Here is a 24,228-nt window from a genome sequence, read left to right on the forward strand (position 1 = left end):
GGGTAAGCCTGCAACATGTAGGTTACATCAAATGTTTTACTTTCATTGCACATGACAGGGTATTTTATGGTTATCTTAGTTTGTTTTTTCAACACTTGTCTGAGGGTATTAATAAAGGTAGTTGACGATACAACGATTGTGTGTAGTGTTATTCATATGTATTGTCTAAATGTTACATTGACAATTAGACTTCCATTTAATCTTAATCCTGAACCTGGAATTCAACTCACTGGTGAAACTTGAACTTAAAGATGACCTTTATAACTACACTTTTGGACTTGAAGGCAAGAAAGTTCATACCAAACTGAATTCAAGCCTACACTATCCAACCGTTGGTTAGCTTGTTAAGGAAGGGGGAGGAGGGGCAGCTAACTAAACTGTGTATCATTTGCAAGAATCTTGGTGAGAGATTGAACTCAGAAAGATACGGCCAAGTATAATGGTGTTATCCGCTCCCCAATAGGAGTGTTGAAGGCTTTTTTTTATTTTTTATGGTTTCTAGTGATGTAATATGAATAGTTAAACCAACTGCATATTCATTTGGCACTGAATATTTATCAATCATCTCTAACCATCACCCAAGTGAGTTTGGATAATTATTTATGGTAGTTCACATGTCACACTACAGTATAGAGTGTTACTAAGAATTAGAAACTTGAGCCAACTGGCTGCAACCCAACAAAGACGCAAATTTCTACGAACCGAAACAAGAAAGACATCACTCGATTTGAGACAGAATTTTTCATCGCTTTTGTTTATACGGTCACCAGCAGTGAAGGTATTACACAACAACAGTCGCCTGGGTATCAGTATCACACAAACATTAAAGATGCAGCTCCAATACAAATATGCACATGCCCTATAAGAAGACTGATCATAATAATTATACACACGATACGTGAATCAATAAGAAACGATGATGGATTGAGAGACCTCTCCAAGGTAATATTGGCAACAGAAAAGTTATAACCCTATAAAGCAATCTTAAAATGTTCATATTGATGATACTTGCTCAAGTATGAATTTAATATTTGATCAAGTAGATCACAAATGAAAACACATCAGTTGAGTGGTTAAAGAAAAATTATAAAAGGAAAATGCATATTGGCTGATTGGTTCAAACAAACCACAAGGCCAGTTGGCATTGTGATTCCTTGCCATATAATTTGCTCAAACTTCCACACATCTGACTTAGGTAGAGCAAGTGAGTTAAATATTTCCAAAAATTAAGTGAAAACCAGAAAAAATAAGCAATTTTCAGCTCTTAATTGTAGCACTCACTTGCCAGGCATCAACCAAGTAATGTTAAGGATTTTACAGTATCGAATTTTTATTCCAAAATGTTTCAATATCCAGAAAGAACAGTCTTCCTAGGTGAAATATTTACACATAGATGTATGAGCAACTAGACATTTTCTTTGACTAATTTTGAGCTAGCAAATCAGCTCTGTCAACTATCCCTTTAATAACTGTTATTAATGAATGAGAGTTACATGACATTGTCTATACACTATACATATATATTTTCACAACTTCCTGTCAAAGCCAAAGTCATCTAGTATAAATCACAGAGAATAAGGCCAATTTTGAGACCATCTAAGATAACCTGTGGACCCCTTGAAGCTCTCAGTGTGAAAAATGATAAGAGCCATTTCAGTGTCTTAAAGCTTCCAACACAAGCATATCAACTATTTGAAGCAGATTTAATTTCCGGGATGACTATATATGTATAGCTGAAGATCACTTGAGATCACTAAATTGAACTGGAATTGACCAAACAATGTTCACCAAAAGAAAATAATAGTATGATTTAACTCACAGATTAATTACATCTTTAAGTTTGGAGTTAACATGTTTACAAATGATAACGTACTTTGACACATGTTCACCTTTGACCTCTACCAATTTCGATAGGGTTCTTGCACTCACTAAGCTGGTTCTACATCCTAAGTATGAAGTTCTACAAAATATGTACTTTTTTAGTAATCATGTTTACAAGCTTTTACTGACTTTTGACTTATTTTAACTGCAAATGACCTTTGACCTGTACCAATTTCAATAGAGTTCTTTTACTCACCAAGCTGGATCTACATACCAAGTATGAAGTTCAACAAAGATGCACTTTTTGAATTATCGTGTTTACAAAGTTTTCAGACTTTGACTTCTGTTGACCCCAAATGACCATTCAACTTCACAGACAACAATAGGGTTCTTTTATTCAATAAGACAGATCCATATACCAAGTATGAAAGTTAATCCAGTATATGAACTTTTTGAAATACCGTGTTTACAACCAAGTGGCACAAACATACATGCACACACCATCACCATTGCATAGATTGCCTCTGGCAAAGTAGCAAAAAGAAAATGCATTACAGTTAGCTATTACTAAAATAATTCCAGTTCAAGATACGAACAACAAAACCACAAGAACACCCAGAAGGAACAATTCTATATTTTTATAACTTTTTCGGGCGTTATCTAGATTGTATTTGGAGTTCAAAACGGTCTTCAGAATAATTCTTTCTTACGTCTTAATATGATTGCTTATTGAAGTTGACCTCATCATTAATGCTACTTTAACGCTACTTTTAACATCGATTTTTTTATTTCAGAATAATTTCTTTCTAACATCTTAATGTGATTGCTTATTGAAGTTGACCTAATCATTAATGCTACTTTTAACATTGATTATGATAAAACTCCATCCATTTTGACAGTAACTGCACACAACAATGCACTTCATTCATTACGTTGACTCGTAAAGTTTCTATTTCAGACAAGGTAGGCGGTTAATATTCTTTAAGCATTTCTGATTTACTATGTCATGGGGATTTATATGGGAAAGATGTCCAGATGATAAAAATATTAGAATGCTAAAAAAAAAAAAAAAAAAAAGTATAATTAATTACTTGTTAATTAACCAATTAATGGTTAATTAACACCTATTTAGGGCAATATATTAATTTGATCACTTCATATTTTGAGAGCAGCTCCACAGAGTTGGCACTTATCTACGAAAGCCAACGCAACCTCTTAATCAACATTCAAACCATCTCATCTGTTGGTAAGAGAAGCATTCTGATGGTCATCTTTCTCAAATTTCAGCTCTGTCAGGAGGCAATAACTTGATCTCTCACAACATCCTCTCTGACTACCTGATCACCTCGACCAATCACATGCTGCCATTCAGTGGTTGTCTTGGAGAGACCATGGCTTGATGAACAGTGGCATTGGTAAAGGGTTACAATGAGTAGCTTCCAAGTCAGTCATGTACTTGGAGGCCTGGTGAGAAAAGAAAAGGACAAAAATAGTTTTACCAAAATTTTATAATTCAAAGAGAGCAAGGCTGTCTACATATGTTTATTAGAGGGTGGTAGGTCACGTTTAGGTTCTTAAAGATTGTTTCAATAATGATAACATGCTTTCTCGAGATTTTAAGACTCTGTGGTGATATTAAAGGCCAACAGTGATACTGCCAAATAAGCTAGAAAGAAAATAATGGTCACACTCAATGTTCAGTATAAACCCCAAATATGCTAGAAAGAAACAATAATAATCATTCATGTTCAAACTTCAATGATGATTTTATTGCGGACCTTGGAGCATATGTTCATATCTTGGACATATGATTGTGTGAGTGAACACTTCTGTGTCTGGGAATTATTTGGAGACTCAGAACCCCCAGCAAAGTTATTTTTGAAAGCTTTTGGCAATTTTTCGTGAAGAAACTGCCACCGCTATTGCCCACAGTGTACTCAAAATTTTGACAAAATAGGAAAAGTTATCGATTTGCACCATGTTGGTGACATATTGCAAAGGCTTAATATGTAGAAATATAGAAATTTATTCAACAATGGGTAAACTTTGCCACTTCCAAGTCTTTAGTGTGTCATACATGAGCCCCCCCCCCCCCCCCTCCACACTTCAGTGCTACTTCAATATTTCAACACGTTTCAGATTACAAAACAGACACACATTAAACTAGATGCAGACGATAAGAATTATGTTAACAACTGAATGGACAAAATATCTTTACCAGAAATATAACAAGTTGGCTTCTCTTAACCCTTGGCATGTCCTCTCCTGACAAAATAGAAACAAAGAACATTTTAATAACATGATGACGATAAGAACAAAACGACTCTTCGCTTAAAGGAATATTCCTGTGGAAGACAATATGACACTTACAGTTAAGAGAAAATACAGTCACATTTGTTTTGGTGAACCAAATTCTCTCAAATATAGATGTGGTTGTTTAAACGTGATTCATTTTTCTTATGAAAACCCTTCATTACTGCAGGAGTTCACTGAATGTTGACAGCACCCACCTTCAAAACAAAATGTACCACACACTATCTTACTGTTTCCTTAATGTGAACCGAGGGTCAATATGCTGGCAGGACATTGCAGGAACGAATATGATCAAAAATGTAATAAATGACTTACCTATCAGAATAGGATAGGCTGGAGAATGATTCTCACAGTAGTGTAATAAATGACTTACCTATCAGAATAGGATAGGCTGGAGAATGAGTCTCACAGTAGTGTAATAAATGACTTACCTATCAGAATAGGATAGGCTGGAGAATGAGTCTCACAGTAGTCTCTGAGAATAGCTGTACATTCTTCATCATCGATCTCCAAGGCATTACACATGGATACTATAATTAGCATTAGATACAAAAAAATAAATAAATAAATACAGGAAAAACAAGGCAAAGTTCATATAGATGCAAGGCACATACTGGAGAGAATAGTCAACAAATTACAGACAAAAGTACCTGTGGACAATAAATGTAGCTGTTCATCATTTGACCCAGAAAGTTCATCTCTCCAGGCATTCCATATCCCCATTTTTGGTTACTAGCCTTTAGGCAGGTAAGTAACAGAGATGTAATCAAGTTGTGAGTGTGTGTGTATGTGTTTGTATGTGAGTGTGGATGTATGTGAGGGCATTGCGGTCAAGTGGTTAAGGCAGTGGACTTGTGATCTAAGGATTACAGGTTCGAGTCCTGGACAGATCATTTCGTTTGTCTTTTAGGGGAAGGCACTTTATATCCATTGCCTTTCTTCACCCAGGTGTATATATGGGGACTTGCGAGGTGACTTGTAAATATAGTTGTGTGCGCCGGTTTGTGGCTGCACCCTATGGGAAGTCCCCAGGGGACACGTGGCTGTGGTGCACTGTGGTGCTCCAGGAGAGATTGATTGAATTGTGCACACTTTGGTGTGTAGGTGTGACAAGTTATCAATGACCAGGGTTAAGTTGTAAAGTAGTGTGAGAGGGCCTTGGCCCAGCACCAGATTGTAAACCTAATATAATAATAATAAATAATGTGTATATTGATGCAAGCTTGTTTCTCTTTACTCTCTCTCTTTTCCAACTCTTTCACTCTTCCCTTTCCGAAGTGACAGAAACCTGAAAATCGACAACTGCATATGCAATGTGCAAGAAAACAATAAGAGGGCCACGCACTAGTTTTGAGAGCCCATAGCTGAGTAATAGCTTTGTGATATTGTCTTTTAAGAGTACTCAAATAATGGAACATTAAGCTGAATTTTGATAGCTGGGTTAAGCTGTGGCTTTCTGTATCCAAGCAATATGAATTGTTTCCATGAACAAAGTAGAAATCCCCAAGCGACTGAAAACACGAAGCCAACTTACACATGGATATCTGATCGGCTGCGTGTAAATACTGAGTGAGGACATCCACTGATTCTAGATTCATCAGCGTAGGGTACCTGTGGAGAAATAGTTACAACAACAAACCCTTTCATGAAATCAGTGTCTGATATGGCTACATGTGATGACTCATTGATAAAGTGAAAGATGTAAACTTGTGAGTATGATACAAGAGACTTTAATAACTGTATTTTACATGGTTGACAAAATGGATCCTAAACTAATAGCATAAGACAGTAAAAAGAAATCATTTCTATCTTAACAGCATACCTCCCCTTTCTTTGTCTTAAACTTCCTGTTTTCAAGCAATTAACAGGAAACATTGATTAACAGACAAATGACAACATACCTGCTTTCATGTTTACATAGTTGAAATACACAGTGCAAAAAGAAACTAAGAAAACAAAATGTATTTGTGATAAAAGTCTAATAAAATTAATTCTTCTCTCCACCCTTGTCTACTAATCCCCTTACATCTATCTCTTTGTGTTCACCATGCTCATTAACCTGTCTGTATTCTGTGTGTGTATTTGTCCCTTGTCATTTAGCCTCTGAAGAAGATCCTGCTAGGATCGAAATGTCAGGCCAACTTACTTTTACACAAAATAAATACTAATAATAATAATAATGGAATAATATAATGCACCGGTATCCGTCAAAGAAGACGCTCATGGCGCAGAAATGAAGGAAATAAGAGAAAGGTTTTTTTACCTATACTGTAATAATTTGATAAGCAGATCATTTCCTCTGTTAAAGGCAACATCAGGGTGCTCTCTGTAATATGATAAGACCAATGACAAATGATTAAACACACATAAATACATACATACATACATACATACATACATACACACATACATACATACATACATACATACATACATACATACATACATACATACATACATACATACATACATACATACATACATACATACATACACACATACATACATACACGCATACACACATACACACATACATACATACATACATACATACATACATACATACATACATACATACATACATACATACATACATACATACATACATACATACATACATAAAGTACCATAAACTCACAAACATCGAACAGAGGCTAATAAAACTAAATTATTGATATTGAGAATAATTCTCATAGAATTGAATTATCATAATAAAGTGCATTCATATTTTAAAAAAATTGTATCATTCTTGTACAAAGAATGAGAGAAATATAAAAAGGAAAAAATCCAAGACCACGATCAGCTCAGACATGTTGAACAAACAATGAACAGTAAACAAACTACATTGGAAATAGGGACATCGTTTGGACTAATACACCTAAATAAGGAGACCAATCATTCCAAGAAATTCCTGGTAGAGCAAGAAATGGAATGAGGGTCTTCACAACTGTTGGAATCTGTAACATTGACCATGCTTAACACAACAGATACATACAATATTTTGCACGTACGAAACGGTACCACTAAAATCAGGTTTTTTTTTTTTCTTTTTGCATTGCCTCAACAATGTTTTCATGGATAACAATGCCTCATACCACTCCAAGACAAGACTGGAGTTAAATCAAACTAAAACAAGACTTCTAGAATTTTCTACCGAGAGATTGCTAATGAGAGTGAGAGATGAGCAAACTTGACTTGATATCCGAAAGTTTTTCATGTCTGTTTTGATCACAGTATGTAAAGACGAAAGGAAAAATTTTCAACAGATCAACTAAAAATGCCACTTTGCATTAAAGGTTTACACAAGAGAGGAATGTATACAAACACAACTGGTATGGATATTTGTTACTTTTCAATTTTTTTATTTTCTCATTTTTATGTTTTTTTTTGTAAATTTTCTTCACCCTGACCCTTTTTCATGGCAGTATTGATCACAACCAAAAAAAAAATTAAAAACTCAAGACATTTTTGACTGTGATGTCATGTGCTTGAATTGACATTTTACTAGTCAGGCTGATCAAATATCTTGTTGAGGAATTTTGTTATTGATACGTGGAAGACAAATTATCAAAATCAACTCAAAATGCCACTTTCGCGGTAAATTTTTACATAAGAGAGGAAAGTATACATATAAACAAATTGCTATGGACGCCTGGTTTTTTATATTTTCTTATTTTCATATTTTGTTTTACATGCATTTGCGCTACATATTTTAAACAGCGGTAATATGAAACTACTGACCTACGTGTACCAGTGCATCTCATTGACGTATTCACTATTTTTAACACTAGTGAATCTAATTATAATAAACTTACGATGTAATGATGACCTCATCTTTTGTTCGTCTAATCAGCCTGATTGGACCTGGGTATCTGGTAGGATGCAAACAAATAAACAAAAATGAAAATTGATAAAGAAATATCTTAAAAAGTTTGAATTTGCTTTCCGTCTCAAAACCTGCTTGTCTGTTTTCAAAAAAGTTCGAAATTTCTCAAAAACTATATTAAACATAATAAGTGATGCTAAAGTAGGCGAAACATTACAAAATGTGACTATCAAATTACTGTACATTCATTATATTATAAAGCAAATTAATGCAACTACATCTGTTTAATGTCCTCATTCCACTTGAGGATATCTTTAGTTTAAATTTCGGAACCTAAATATTTTATCTACCCTTTGAACTTTCATTCAGAGCAAATATTTTTCTAATGTTTTCGACAAAAGTAATGCATTCACCTAATTAACTGGTCGGCGATGTTCAGATTCATGTACTTTCGCAGACTACGGTGGGCGAAACCCTCTGTAGGAAGTAAAAAGATGAGAGTAGATAGAGTAACGACCATTGTATCAAGGTATCATGTACCTCGTGTCTAGGGTGTGACGGTATAAGCAAAAACATATACCGGTATACCCGCCCACAAATCAAGTCTTACATCAGCATCTCGTGAGAAAACGTTCAAAGAAAGGTGTAACAATCAAACAAAAATCATTAGGAAGTAAAGAGAAGGAAACAGATCGATAAGATGGAAATTATGACTTAATTCACCAAGAAATCCAAGAAGTTATTAACACATAAACTGGGAATCAGGACATTGTAACTAACGCATCGAAGAGAAGTAAGCTATACCAAGCACGAAAGACAGCCCTAATGACAACAAACCACAGAACAATTCCAGGAAGAATTGGGTTATTATGCAGTATAGGCATTTGGCGGCTTAGCTCCAGTTATCCAACGGATGGCCAATAGGTACACGAAACTATGGAGTCGGGGCTCTTTTTAACACTAAATTTCATTTAAATTATTATAGTCCCATTAGAATCATACTTAACTTTTTTATTAATTTATATATTTTTTTGAGGATCTTATCTTTTCTGCTCATGATTAAGAGATAAATATAGCTTATGTTGTTACTCCATTTTCTTTTCATGTTTTTGTGAATCTTTATGTCCAAGCATTTCTTTATAACTTACTCATGCTCTCTGGCACTTTTGCAAGACCCAAAGACACGATATCATCAAATGTTGCATCTAAAATCTGTGAATGTTAAAAAAAAGAGAGGCAGGAAATCATTCTTAGGCTCAGTATTATTTGGTCCCATTGGTCTAACTTAATAATTAAATTACAAGCTGCATCAGATACCAAGATGACCTAGCTGTTGCCAATTTTATTTATTCAATGATAGGTACTGTAATCAATGTAATCTCACTTCTGCAAACTGGCTAATCCCTCGGCAGCAACACACGCACAGACACACGCACAGACTTTAATCTTTACCTTTAACAAGTCTTTTGTTTTAACAAACTATGAGTCATCTTTGCAGAAGACTTCAAAGAAACTCGCTACATTTACAATTAAATTGCATCAAGCCACATAGAAACATGATACCAAAATAATAGATAGGAGCTAAAAGAAGCTAAAAAACAACACTGCATTTACAATCATCTAACTACAACAAAGGCTGTTGAAATGGTAAAGTTATATAGCAATCATGTCCACTGTTTTTAAATCTATTACCTCGCATTCTATGCTCAGTTTATCAGTGTAATAACCTGTGTGTCTGTCGATACACCTGAGTTAGTTTGCCTGTGAAGAATCATATTTAGCTTCCATTTTTAAAGGCTCCACTCCTTCTTGGACAAATGTTAATATGGGTGTTTCAACTTGACTTGCTCTCTACCCTTACTACATTAAATTGATTGTTAGGTTTAGTCTTTTTTCAAATCTCTCTATCGAATGATCTTTGAAATCTCCAGACGCTCGGTTACTTTTTTCGACACTGTTATCAAAACTTAGTCTAAACCTACGAAAGCTCAACGGTCACAACAGATTTCCAGGTCTCCGAATGTATGAACTTAACTTTCCGGGACAAGCAATGGCATCGACTGATTAAAAAATTAATTACCATCTGACCTGCATAAATCTGGTATTAGTGCACACTTATTAGACTTGCCAATAAAAAAAATTAAAAACGAAAAAAAATCATGAAAATATAAATCCAAACATTCGATGGAAGTTCAGCAGAGGTGATTGATTGATTGAAAGTTCGCCCTAGGTGATTAACTAGCTGCCGTGCCATGAAACTTCAACTTACGATTCCAGAGATGGTAGGATAGTTCATGGCGGCCCAGGTAGAGGCATAGCCACCTATAGACCATGCAAACAGGATCATATCCTCAGGGCCAAATCCTAGTTCTTCAATTGCATACTGAATGACTACCTCCATGGCTGCTTGCTCTTGCTTGGGGTATGGAGTGCCCTGTACAGAAAGAGGGGAAAAAAACCAATGGGAATTATGTAGGAGCATAAAATGGAGAATTTGTCAAAAAAGTGTTGAGTTAATGTATATTTCAAATATATCTGATGCAAGTGAGATTCAGCCCAATCGGACATCTTGTGAAAGGTATCATCTCACAAAAGAGTAAAAAAGAAGAAGAACAGTTAAATGTCAGTCACAATTAACAATTGTGAACGAACACAAATATTAATATTAAAGACTTTAAAGTCAGTATTATAACCTTGGTTTTACAGATGTTGAGAGGGCATAACTAAACAGATTGCATAGCTAAAGGATGCTTAATCTTTCCATTGCGATTAAAGACAATATTAAAAAGAAATGTATGAGTTCTTCTGCCTTCTTGCTTAGAAAGGAATGTCTCCGTTCTTTACACTGTTCACTTTTTAAAGATGAAAAACTTCACAACCAGCAGTTCTAGTCTTTGTTCCTCTGCTTTAATGAACCACCAGCTTACTTACAACAGGACGGTGATGTGACAATGTTAACGCCATTATCAAAAGAGAACTTTTATATTTGTATGAGAAACACAACATCTCTAAAGCCTTGTTCATTCAGTAATAGCAGGCACAACAAAAAATCACAAGATTGTACTTCTGTAGAACTATTTTTTAGAATATGTGTTTTATGAGAAGGAAGCTGAAAACTTACTGTACTCCCTCCAAAGCCAGGATGGTTCCATCCCAAGACTGAGTATCCACCTGAGGTACAAGACAAAAGGAACAATTATGATAAAGAATAAAGAAAACATAAACAGGACGATGTCTATGATGAATGTAGCATTCAGAGGATTCTGTTTGTTTTACTACTCAAGGTGAGTAAAATGTGGCAGGGCTTTCAGTTCATCTAAGATACTAAATGTACTAGCAAGATAACAATCTGTGCATGATATCAAATCAAGGCAAGCTGTGCGTCAATAGCCAGTCAGAAACATATGGACCGATCTTGTTTACGAGAAGGGGAAGGAATTGAGAAGGAGGGGAATGGGAAGGAGGGAGGGAGGAGACGAAGCCAGGAAGTGAGGGAGGGAAAGAGGAGACACAGTGAGGGATGGGATAGACAAGAAAAGACAAAGGGAAAGAGTAGAGGAGGGGAGGGAAGAGGAGAGGGAGTTAAGAGGTAGGGAAGAAATGAAGAAGGAAAGTAGGAGATAGAGGGTAGAATGAGAAAGGGTAGAGGAAGGATGGTGGAAGTACAGAGGGAAGGAAAGAGGAGACAAGAGAGGGATGGGATAGACGAGACAAAGGGAAAGAGAAGAGGGAGGGAAGAGGAGAGGGAGGGAGGGAGGGAAGAAATGAAGGAGGGAGGGAAGAAGGAGATAGAGGCAGACAGGAGAACAATGAGGGGGGAGAGTACAGAAAGGAAGGCGGGAAGCACATGCATAACAGAAAGCATAAACACAAATATTGTGTGCCTATGGTCATCTTTAGATTACATCCTATCATAAACTGATCAAAATAAAAAGGAGGAGGAAGGGGGGGGGGTGCAACTTACAGTCTAGTGGAGTAGCTACACATCCAATTTCATAGAACCCTGCATTGCCTTCTGTACAGACAACCTGTAACACAGATAAGAAAAAATGATTAAATCATCTACAGCACTATGGTTACTGCAATGGTTTTACTACATATCACCTGAAGTTAAACACGGATGGCAAAAGTGTCAATGTGAGATTAAAATAACCCACAGAATTTCATCCAAAAAGTTTGAGACAAACATGTCCAGGGTACTGACAAGTTTGTACAGGTGAAACTGAGCAAAACTACAGGAATAATTGCAGTAATCACCTTGTAATTTTCATGAAAATAAACAGCTTTAAGAGATGCAATGGAATGGCAACTTTCTGAAAGGTAAACCCAGAGTAGCAGAGTCAGATGGACCAGGTTGATCTTTCTCAATTCACAACATGGAGGGCATTTTGTATCTGCACATCATGGCACTCTGTTAAAGGGTAATAATGCTCTCTTTGTGAGAAGTTCCCCTTTTAATTGTCTGCTCCCCCCTTTCAAATTTCTGACTACATCCCTGGCTATCTCTGTAGGGTATGCCCAATTGCATTTACTATCTATTGAAGACTATTTCACTTTTCACACGTATACTTACATGTAACATCTCACTACGTCGAAGACGATTTCACAAATTTACGTAATGTTAATTACATGTATACATCACAGAGTGGATGAGAGAACTGAGAGTTATGTCATACTGAATAAGAATTTTAATTTAATAAAGAAAAACAAAAGGCCAAACCCCACCTCAACCCCCCCCCCCCACCCCCAAGAAAACCTTGCAGGAACACCAGACAATGGTTCATTTCTTTCTATCTGCTAATCCAATATGAAACTTACTGATGAAGATAATACATGAAATAAAGCAAATATAAACACATCTAAGAAGAACATCAACCAAAGACAGCTGAATTAACTAGCAGACCAGTGTTTGAAAACGAAATAGCTATTAAAAATGCTTTCAATAACAACTCACCAATTTTTGTCCGTTTGCTTGCGTTGATTTTCTTCTATCAAAGAACATCACATCGATACCGTTGCCATCCTTGGATTCCAACTTCGATCTCAACCCATAAAGTTTCTCCACCATTTTGTCTCTGTTTTCTTGAATTGTGGAGGCTAAAATAAATAGTTACAGAAGAGCAGATAGTCTTAGTTATTCCTTGGAGACATTAAAGGCATTGAAGACTCGCCCCAAACCGTGTGCGGCCATCTGAAAAAGTTACTTTCCGTTGCTTGCAAGTGACGTTTCGTTCATGTCGCTACGAAATGCAGACAGTAATGAAACATACCTTGTTCTCTTTTATCTGGACCTGAGATGTCCATCGCTGCTATGTACACTGTGTTGTGGGTATTGACCGTAGCTGTATGTATTGACTGTACACTAGTGTCTAATTACAGACGGTAGCAAGCTGTGTGTGTATTTTCTGGGATCGATGGTGGTGTCTAACACTTCTGTTACACCTTATTTGAAAGTAGGTCAGATTACCGGCATGAGACGTTTCTTTGTGCGCGAGTCTTCACACCCTTTAAAACTCTATATTAACTTTCGGGTGTGATAGTTTTGTCTTTTGTTGACTTCATTACTTATAGTCATGCAATCTAGTACAGGCACCTCTATGTTATGTAATTATCCAGGTACTACCTTCAATGAAAAATGTTTGTTTTCATGCTTCACAAATTGTTGCACAAATTGCTGCACAAATACAGAGACGTATCAGTTTGATACAAAAGACCCATCAATAATGCTCTAAAATGTAAAGATTGCCATGCAAGATGGTAACAGTGAGTTAAGCCAAAAGCAATCAGAAAAGTTACGGAAAGGACATATGTCCATAGCATCAGGGCAGCTGCTCCATAAAAGGGACTTAAAGGAGCTTAATAGGCTAAATAAATATTCCATGGCCATACTCACCTACTAACTGGTTCAAAAGCTTCGTGTGACCCGGATAGACGATCCATCTTCCAAAGGTATGCATGGAGACATAGCTCAGTAGTTCACAAGGAAGGCCAAATATTTGACTCACTATACCAGGATTCCTTGTAGCTGAAGTTTGCGAGTGGAGATCCTCTAGAGAAAGTCCTAATGGTTTAGCTTTGCTACTGTAAAGGAAAACACCACATGACCTGTGATGATCGACTCCTGGATAGGGTATACTGGCAGGGTAGTACATTCAGTGACATTTGTCACAAAAACTAATATATATTCATACATTTGGTTCATAAATATTCATTCACTCAGTTAATGAATATTCATAAATCCAACAAAGAAATTCATATCAATACGTGTAATGATTTCTATTCATTGGGATCCTGAGCTGAGAGCGAATCTTACAAACTAAAGAGAATTCTGGTGGTCAAACTTTACTGTCTAGAACAAAACACTTTACTGCAAATTGTCTGCACTTAAGTATTTGATAACTGCATCGTTATAGCATGCTTGAAGAAAATCAAAAGAGTTTCTTTATTTAGGCCTAAATCTTGGCGATACTTTATTAATTTATCTGGCAACGGCTAAAGTTAGTGGCATCATGATGACGATGATGACACCTACTTTTTGAACAATAAATTTATTTCCCATTTAATATTAATATCTCTATTTTAGTCACAGGCAATCATACTGTACATCCTTAGTGGTAGTGTGTGGTGGGTTGGTGTGCAACATTTCATTTTCAGCCTACACTTTCATATGAATTATATCTACTACCAAGCCGTCTTTTGTATATATAAAAAAAAAACATGGCTGGAATTATCAGTGTCATTTAACAGTTGAAGTAAACAATCAGCAAAGTTCAATTTTTTGGATAAGAAGAAGAATTTCTAGAGTATTGACAGAGCAATGATCTCAGAACCCAACCTGATCCTTGCAGGAATTAGCATATAGTGTGATTGGGAAGACAACACCTTCTTTAAAGCTGCCAAAGTCCCATTAGACCGTGGGCCGAAGTCCAAAATCGTTTAAGTTCGTTGCAACACAGAGAGGACTACCAAAAAATGCCATTATAATTATGAAAATAATATGAAATCACCATTATCGATTGTTCCCAGTTGTCTAACGTGCACATTTTTGCAGTTGTTATTAATAACCGTTACCATTTTAATCAAATTTGGAGAGAGTTTATAAGGCGAAAATACAGCGTATGATGTCACGAGTAACCAATCACAATCGCGTCTACAAGCTTGCGCAATACTTTTTAACATCTGGCAACATTTGAACATGGCGACAACTAGTGATAAGGCGGCCTGCCGAACGAAAATGAAATTATAATGCATTATCCATGTTTCAAAGACAGCCTCAGAGAAAATGACTGCATTTACCAATGTCTCCAAAGCTTAAGTAATCAGATGTGCTAAGGAATGGAAGGCTTTAGGTGGAGAATTAGGGGATATTGCCAATAGTATTTTGTCTGACAATGCATAACTCAACTTGACGTTGGACACAACAACGTGCGGGTATCATCGGCAATGTTATATGAAGTTTACCGACGTATGCAAAATCTCCAGGGCTATATCTAAACTTACACAATCAGTTGGTGAGTAGTATTAAAGTATTCTTGAAATATTACATTGAAAATGAATGCTCTAATCGACTGGAAACTGTGTCATTCGAGTTCGTACAGTTACAGTAACCACAGTCCTTCTCAACTAGCCTAGGCCTACGCGGTAAAAATTGTACACAGCTCTAGCTAAGTTATAACGTTGACTAAACCAGTGTTATTCAATAGACCAGGCTATGCTGAAACAAAAGGTTGGCTGGATGTACGTTCTGTGTACAATTTGTCACAGGAACGAAGAGGGTTGCTGGTTCAGGTAAAACTTGCAATGAGTTCAAAGTTTCTTTCCCCTTGGTATGGTCTTTCAAATATGCTGTATTTCTTGTTGAAGATGCCTTGTTTATATATTTTTGGAACTAATGTGAGTTTAACCAACTGAACAGTTACAACCCGTCTCTTAAATACAGGCCTTGAAGTAAATCATAATCACAAAGTAAATATATGATCGTCATCCTAGGCTCAATTCAACAAAACTGTTGTTGAAATCTCTTTCTTTATTTTCTGTCTTGCAGAGGATTTACCAGCTTAAACTGATACTGCACAGATTTTGGAGACTTCACACACAATGATCAATCAGGTAAGATTTCCGTCTGTTGCCTTCAAATAGAGTGCAAATATGTATGTGTTGGAATATAGGCCTATACAAATACTTATGATACTGTAATGATGCAAAACATAGCTCTTTTAACATACATAACTGCTTGTAGTCCCATTCCGTGTGTGAACATATCATTGAAAAAAACGACAACATGGTTCGGTAAGTAAACAGACATGCATACTGCCTTGCTTATTTAATGTATTTCAATGGAAATTCAGGTCCATGTACTGTTTAAAAGTAAATAAGGGAGGGAGGAAATAATTGAATTGTAAAGTAAAAAATTAATGTAGAATAATCAATTTTGCAAAGCTCATGGTATGCAGCATAAGTTAATAAGCATATTTTATTTGAGCTTTATCAGTCACTGTTTTTTATTAATGTGGACATTTATTGCAATGTTGCATATCTCTTTTTAAACTATCTATCAGCTATGCAACATTGAAGTGATTGAAAGCAACTTTAAGTTACTTGAGGTGAAGTAAAGAAGCTCATTTGTGTATCACAAATACATATTAAATAAATCTTCATCTGCTCTGTCAACAGAATCAATGGATCAAGGACCTGCCCCAAAGCTGCTGAGATCAGTCCACACACTACACAGTGGCCACATTCTGTCTCCAGTAGTTATATTATTCAAGACCTTCAAATTAGCAATTCTGCATGAGAGATGACATGATGGAAAGTTGCCATGTCTAAATTCCTGCAAATTTTCACGAAAATGTACAATGTACTTCATAGGTACATTCACAATTGATTCACAGTTCATTCACAGTTCATTCACAATTTCTATACGTAAAATCTATTCATTGTTATTTAAACATGTTCGTATTCATAATTTGTGAGCTTGGCAGCAATCCCGTGCTGTCCTGCATGGCAAATATTCCCAGATGTGGAATTCTTCACATTACAGTACCGCACAATGGTTACTTTAAATTGTTTTGTGTACGAGGCCGAGATGTCTCTCACTCGGCATTTTTTGAGAGAGGGTGCACAGCCTTGTACAGATAGGAATTTATCTTTGCCACACCTATCAGAGTGCTTAACTGAGCCGACATTTGTAAAGAGTCCAAAGAGGTTCGTTATTTTATGTTATGGTTTAGATGCAAATTTACCCCGGACCTAAAGGCTTCTTCCTGTCCAATTGTAATATGTAAATCCATCAATTACAGAGATAGTAAATATTCTTTTCGTAAGAACTTAGCGACAGTTTTGATGGGACTATATCAATCAATGGACTAGCCTTACTACCATAGATGATATATTCACTTGTTATTGTATATGTATTCGATAGAATGTGCATATTGTAGTTGTTTGTATAATTATTATTTTTATTTGTAGTTTTCACGAAGGTAAACAAAGAAAACCAGATGAATAAGTAAAGAGCAACCTTCCGTGGAAGACTCGGTCCTAATTTTTGACGGCTACAGTTACAGGTCCTGTTCTATGAAAATGTATACATACTGTAGCTATTAGATATAGTAAATGTTTTCAATTGTTACTTCAGTTTAACAATATTTGTAAAAAGGAATTTATGCACTGGTGATGGTGTGTGCCTGTGATGTCTTGGATTGTACACATAATAGTTTAAGTACATTTTCAAACTTGCATGTAGGCACACCAACTACATCTCTTTTGGTCAAAAGTGGTGTGAGCTTTGAAAATCTTGTTTTCCAAGGAATCTCCAAATCAGTTGACTCTCTGAATGGTTATATAAATGTAATTATCATTGTACCACATAATGTCCTCACTCAGTGCATGTTGAATGTCTTGTTCAAAAAGTGTAACAATAACTAGAATACTGTCACTGTTCATATATGCCGTTGACCAAATATGCTAAATGCTTATTTTTAGTTACACTTCTTATTCATAATGTTTTGGCCCTTTATAAAGTAACTGTAAAAAAAGAAATGCTTCAAAAAAAATTATGAAAAAATATCTTTTGCAATAATAATATAATACAGAACTGAAACTAACACACCTTTCTTGCCTTCTTTACATACAGTAACACTTTATGGTTTACATTGGAGCTTCACTCCCATATGCTTTCCTCATTTATAAACTAGATTTATACATATACCCTCCTTACACCACCTCATCCTTCCCCATACCTTCCCAATCCCTTAACTTTGCCTCAATATTTTCAATTCAAGAGGGGCTTCAATCTGTGAAATTTTCGAGAGGGGTAGGATTTTAAGCACCATTTAATATATCCATGTCCAGCTACCAAACAGGTATGGGAATTGCAGTGCATAGTATTGGGCTAGGCAGAATGATGTTTGGCACATGATCAAAATAAGACAGATTTACCATGTAATTACAATGAAAAGCATCGCGAAGTAATTTTAATTATAATTTTTCGCATAGCAGTATGCAATGCTCCGATATACTGAAATGGACAGCGCCCTCTATTTCTGTTTTTAGTGCTTTGTGACCTTTTAGTAGACCCCCCTCCCCCCACTAAACAAATTATCATTCCACATATGTTCAAAATAGCCGGCGGGACCTCAACATGAAGGTAGATTCTCCTTCTGATCAATTTTATGGTATTTGTGGTCTATTCTATTTTGTGCAGGATATGTATGGGGAAATTGCCGCCATTTTGGCCTAAAAAACATTAATGTGCAACATTGACACTTGGGAACAACTGATTTTGGAAAATAATACATATTGCTAATAAAATGTTATGGGTTTCATGTAGACCCCGTGACTTTGCAACGAAAATTAATTTTTAGATCACTTTTCCTACTTCGGCCCACGGCCTACATGAAGAGGCTCACAAACGTATTTCTTTCTCTAATAAATAAATTTTTTGGATATACCTTTTACTATCGGCTGCACTGAAATCCACCGGCCAATGATTGAAGTCAAAGTCGAAATTATGGACTAATTGCTGTAAAGCAAAATACAGAACATCAAAAAATAATGGATTTCGAACTATCTAGACATCATTTCACTCATTCGTAAACGATGCTAGGATGTGAGGAATGTGAATTAACTGTTTGATTAGTGTTTTAGATGGACACTTTAACAACAATCATAGAGTCCAATATGACACATACAAGAACACAACACTTATCAACATCCAGGGAACAATTTATCCTGTATCACATGACACAAAAGGTAGGCAATATGAACAAATTGCTAGTACAAGTGGAAATATGTAAGTGGAAATATGTAAGTGGAAATATGCAGTGTTTTGTGCACAGGAACCATAGCATTTCATAGGAGACAAAGCCTTCAAAACTGCTACAAAAAAATTTGAAAATAAAATTATTCCATGACATCACCAATTAACATCATGATATGCAAAAGATAAAAAAAACAAAGTATAATGTAAAAGGATAACAAATACAGAAAACAGACACCCCAGATTGACGGTTAATGCATATTACAAAAATATACACAATAAAAAATGACTTACTATTCCATACTATAAGTGGTGCTTTGCATGAATATTTGCTGACAGATTATACACTTTTATTTACATTGACTTCAGTATCATCAAGAAAGCTTCAAAGGGACAGAAATTTTCACGCCTCTGTTGGTTTACACATTATGTAACATTTGTGGCAAACAGATTTATACAAACAACATCATATTGCAGAGACTGTACAATGATTAACCTACAAATTTTGGACTTTTCAACTAGATTAATTTTCAAGCAGCCTCAATGGAAAAAAATACAAACATTCAAGCCATTCATCCATAGCAAGATAAGCAAATGTGGACCAGTTTTGCCTTTGAGGTTCCAGACCAACTAAAACAGTGAGAAAAGACAAAATCTTTGGAATCCTTACCCTCTCTTCCGTTTGTTTGCTCTGTTTTGCTTTTTCTAGTACTTTCATAAACTTCTGGTATTCTGGGTTGCTGTATCTTCCCACACCTGAAGGAACGAACAAAAAGATTATTAAAGTATCAGCTCTTTTCTTGGTACAGTACCAGTACCAGCATGGGGCTCTTAGTACAACTTCAAAATCTTGGTCTAATATCTAAAGTAGATTCTCAAAATGCTTCAAGTATGAGTCATCAATCCCAAGAGGACGAACACAAGTAAAGGCAACCATGAATCATTACAGACTGTATGAACTCTTAGTGTACAGTAAGAAGTTACACAAAACTGCTCACCTCTACACCACATAGCCCCTAAAACAACACACAGAATGACATTTCCACCTTTGACGAGAAACGGTACACCCTCGATTGTGAAATACTCTGAAACAAGAAAAAGAAGATGAATACATTTATCATGAGTACATAATTATTCAAAAGAAGCATTGCAAGTTTGATAGACTGTTTATAAAAAAAATTAAAAAGTCAACTGCCCTTGCCATGTATGTAAAAATCTTTCCTAAGCATACAACTACAGGGGATAATTAAGTGTGCTATGGCATTTCTGGCTAATCAACTATGTACAACATTGATTTAATGCATTCTTACAAGTAGGATTATAAAACAACTTGTATTTGGCATCAAAGTCACACAAACAAACAAACAAACACAACAACAAAAAAGCCAAACGCATCTAACTTCTCATACTGTAACTAAAGACTCAATTTTTTTTATCGGCAAGTAAACTTGCATGTTTACAGAACTTAATGTAAGGAGGAACCATTTCTGACATCTGTTGTGTGACTTACACATTGTGGAAAAGTTCAAAAATTGTACTACAGTACAGCCTTCTTAAGTAAATAAACCAAGCAAGCCACAGCTCTTGATGAGTGACATCATATCTTCCACTGTGTAAAGGGTCAGAACTACTCAGAAGCAACTTTGTTTAACCTTTGCCCAGACAAACAGCAAAGATACTATTACAAGAATTAATAATGTATGTATTTTAGATCCACCTGCAAGCAGGAACTCGCGAAAAAGCCATCTCTGGCTTTTCAAAGCCGCAAGCTGACCAAAGTCAGTCTCTTAGATTCATATTTAACGTCCATGATTATCAATTGTCAACAACTCTGTAACTGGACGACATACATTAAATTTGGAGTGCTTGTAGTTAATGCTTGTAGTAAAATTACAACCTGATCTGAATGCAACATACTGTACTATAGAAAAAGAAAAAAGAGCTTGAAGTCCATCCATGTCTTCAGCTCTATTTGTTTTCTTTTTTGTTGAATGATTTAAAGAAGACATGGCTTTTCTAATAATTTGTGGTATCTTTTTAGCTTTCAGCCCCAAACATGAGAATCAAGAAAATTGAATCAAGTTCACAATATATATACATGATATATACTTAAATTGAGTGACCCTTATTATAACTGTACCTATTATTTTATAATTATAGAACTAAATAATATTGTAGCATTTCAAAGAGTAAGACAAAATTTAAAAATATAAAGTACTCACGATTTTTAAACATATAAGCAATCAGAAATGGACTTGTGTAAAACGTGAATGACCAGACAAACTTAGCAACACGGAGGGTCAGGTCAGCAAAATACTCTACGTTATTGGGCAGATAGCTGTGTCCACCCTGCAAAACAAAAGATACAGTACTGTATGTGCATTTACTATTCATTGTAAAGAACAGACAACGAGAAGTTTGTGATTTTGTGACCCTATATTGTAAATTGATCTCTTAGTCTTGAAGTAATCAGGCAAATATAGGGTCTCAGTCAGCAGTGTGCTGTGGAACGCTTCTACTGTACATCTTGAAAGAGTTTTTCACAAACTATTCAGCTCTGTAATGAAATGACTATCACCTGTCCGACTTAATTTGCTAATACTCTAAAGCAATAGGTTGAACAATACTTCACCTGTGAAAATATATAATTACTTGCATGATTATGAAAGCTGGCAATCCAATGACGACAAAATTCTCCCATACTGTGTTCTTACTGTAGGCCTTGATCTGATTGCATTCATTTTCATCATTTATCAATGGCTTTATTAAGAAATACCAAGACAGTAAAATAACTAAAGCAGTAAAAATTCAAATATCAGCTTTAACATTGTTCCTTCATCTGTGATAACTTCTTGGGGTAAAAACTTTGCCACAAGGGTGTCAATTTCCTACAAAAATTTCATATTGCAGGTTTTGCACAATATTATACTTCAAATACAACCTCTAGTAATCAATTTCCTCAATTTGAAAACAGTGTTTTTTGGGTACACAGCTTATGCAAACTACTATTGTTACTTTAGTCTGTAGGAATCTGGATCCCCATGTTTTTGTTATTTGCATATGATAGGTATGGGCTGAAGTTACTGTAGGCCAGCTGCATGGTTGTTATTTCACAAGTCCATTTATGTACTGAAGAAACTGAACTCTAGGATGTATTGTCTGCATATGACGAACAAATTCGATGTTAAATAACAATATTCTTACCATGTTTCATTTCCATGTTATTTGTGGGGTATGGCAATCAAGTTTGGTATCGTAGGGTGGGAATGCTAGTGAGGAATATGTATTGAAGCCATTATTAGATGGGCACATGGGTGATTGGGGAAATTCAACTAACACTGGCCTTGTCCTACCTACAACTTCTAGAGGATTAAACTTGACAAGAAAATGCATAATCATGATGGCTCCCACTTCATGTGCTTCTGGACAGGGCTGTGAATCCCTCATCACGGTGGGATGCGGTTGCCATTGACCACACAAACAGACACTCATCCTCATTTATTCCACAAGGCATAAAATTAAACTCCAACTACTAGAGCTTGCCTGTTTGGTGCAATTTGTTAAGACTGTTTGGGTATCTTGCCTCGTCCATTGTATTGTTTGTACATGTCTCTATAATATTATATTTTTGTATACTGTTTTAAGGCAAGCATTCGTTGACCCTTTGTTCAATAAAGTTTATCTTATCTTATCATTTAGCAGTTAACAGTTTGAGTGTCCCCAGTTTTTCTGTGAAGCAACTGGCCAAATTGGCAACCAAATCTGTTGAAACATGCCAAGTAAGAATTTGTGTTATTTTATGACAATTGACAGTGTAGGCTGCACAGTATTATGTGTGTATGACTATGAGAAGAAATAAGCATGGGTTCTCGATCCATTGCAACTGGGGTCTCCTGAACATGCTGAACATGTTTTAAATCAATGTACCAGAAACCACTATTTTAAATTGCTGCTTGGCTGGAATTCCCCTTGCCAAGGACACTTTACAAACCCCAAATTTGTAGTTCTCTATACTTAAATACCAAACTGGCTTGCAGCAAAACAGCATGCCTAATGTTATTGTTAGGCTAGGCTGCTTGCCTTGTTAGGTTTGTTTTTCTTATTGTTGGCTCAGCCCTAAATTACTGCCTACTTTAACTTAGCCTGTCCTAACCTAGGCCTAACGTTACACTTACAGTTAGACCTTGCCCTAGGCTACGTAATTATTGTTTCAATTTGTGTCATGCGTTATTTTAGTTAAGCTAGCCTAGGCCTCAGGAAAATATACCGATGATTAGTGTGAAATTACCCTGCTTTCATTTCCATCAGGCTTGTGGATGCGCCGAAGCTTAGGTCCAAAAACGAACTTGATAAATTGGAACATGATTGGTAAATGATTCTATATCTCCCTGAAATGGCTGAAGTAGAGTAAGCTGGCGGTTATCAACTAGGCCTAAGTAACCATAGGCCTAGTTAATGAATAATAGCAAAGAAGGTGGAATATCTTTGATAATAGTCGCTGAAGTTTAAAATTCTGTGATAGTACCACCTTATTTATTCAAGGGAAAGATTGGAAAGCAAGGTCGTTCTGTTTGAGCCGATGAACAGACCAACCTGTGGTGGGTCTTAGTGCAAGTGAGCCCTCACTTAGTGGGTACGAAAATTATCACTGGTACTACATAGGCGAATAACGTTTGAGAGTCTCTGTGTTTTGTCCGCTTTTTGTTTGATGTTTGTAAATGATTAGAATTGATCGAGACATTATTATTTAACAAACAAGAAATTACCAGTGACAAAAACCTTGAAGTTCACTGGAAGCCTTATCGTTCGTCACTACTTAGCCTAGGTGCTTCATGTGAATTACAGGCTATATGAACTGGGTTGTCGTAAATCCGTGAGCCATGAATGACAATTTATATTTACAGTAGTCTTGTGGTACACAACCACAGCTTAGACCATGCAGGTTGAAGCTGTCTCTGAGAACGGGAGAACCAACAGGTAAACATTGAAATTATTCAGGGCCTTTGCACAA

At 35.9% G+C, this 24,228-nt stretch overlaps 1 protein-coding gene and 1 long non-coding RNA gene across 4 annotated transcripts; one reads left to right on the forward strand and one right to left on the reverse strand.

Moving 5' to 3' along the window:
• Positions 1 to 62: 62 nt before the first annotated feature.
• LOC139964248 (phosphatidylserine lipase ABHD16A-like) lies at positions 63 to 23,772 on the reverse strand. Of its 2 annotated transcripts, XR_011791926.1 has the most exons (19): positions 23,506 to 23,772; positions 21,440 to 21,566; positions 20,216 to 20,302; positions 19,888 to 19,973; positions 18,910 to 18,980; positions 13,854 to 14,041; positions 12,915 to 13,057; positions 11,925 to 11,988; positions 11,082 to 11,131; positions 10,230 to 10,394; positions 9,109 to 9,172; positions 8,374 to 8,437; positions 7,950 to 8,006; positions 6,398 to 6,460; positions 5,669 to 5,745; positions 4,566 to 4,664; positions 4,040 to 4,086; positions 2,038 to 3,285; positions 63 to 1,889 (listed from the first exon to the last, which is right to left on the reverse strand). XR_011791926.1 is itself a non-coding variant. In XM_071965701.1 (18 exons), the coding sequence occupies exons 1-18, from the start codon at positions 23,578 to 23,580 to the stop codon at positions 3,190 to 3,192; spliced, it is 1,623 nt and encodes a 540-aa protein (XP_071821802.1). In that variant the 5' UTR covers positions 23,581 to 23,772; the 3' UTR covers positions 63 to 3,189. The 2 variants fall into 2 exon arrangements, 1 of the variants encoding a protein (XP_071821802.1); XM_071965701.1 differs by having other exon boundaries at positions 63 to 3,285.
• LOC139964257 (uncharacterized) lies at positions 14,048 to 18,063 on the forward strand. Of its 2 annotated transcripts, XR_011791928.1 has the most exons (3): positions 14,053 to 15,471; positions 16,005 to 16,069; positions 16,634 to 18,063. It is a non-coding gene; the product is annotated as an uncharacterized lncRNA (long non-coding RNA). The 2 variants fall into 2 exon arrangements; XR_011791927.1 differs by having other exon boundaries at positions 14,048 to 16,069.
• Positions 23,773 to 24,228: the final 456 nt, after the last annotated feature.

The sequence above is a fragment of the Apostichopus japonicus genome, chromosome 22 (genome assembly GCF_037975245.1).
Source record: "Apostichopus japonicus isolate 1M-3 chromosome 22, ASM3797524v1, whole genome shotgun sequence".
In the NCBI taxonomy this organism is placed as follows: Eukaryota; Metazoa; Echinodermata; class Holothuroidea; order Aspidochirotida; family Stichopodidae; genus Apostichopus; species Apostichopus japonicus.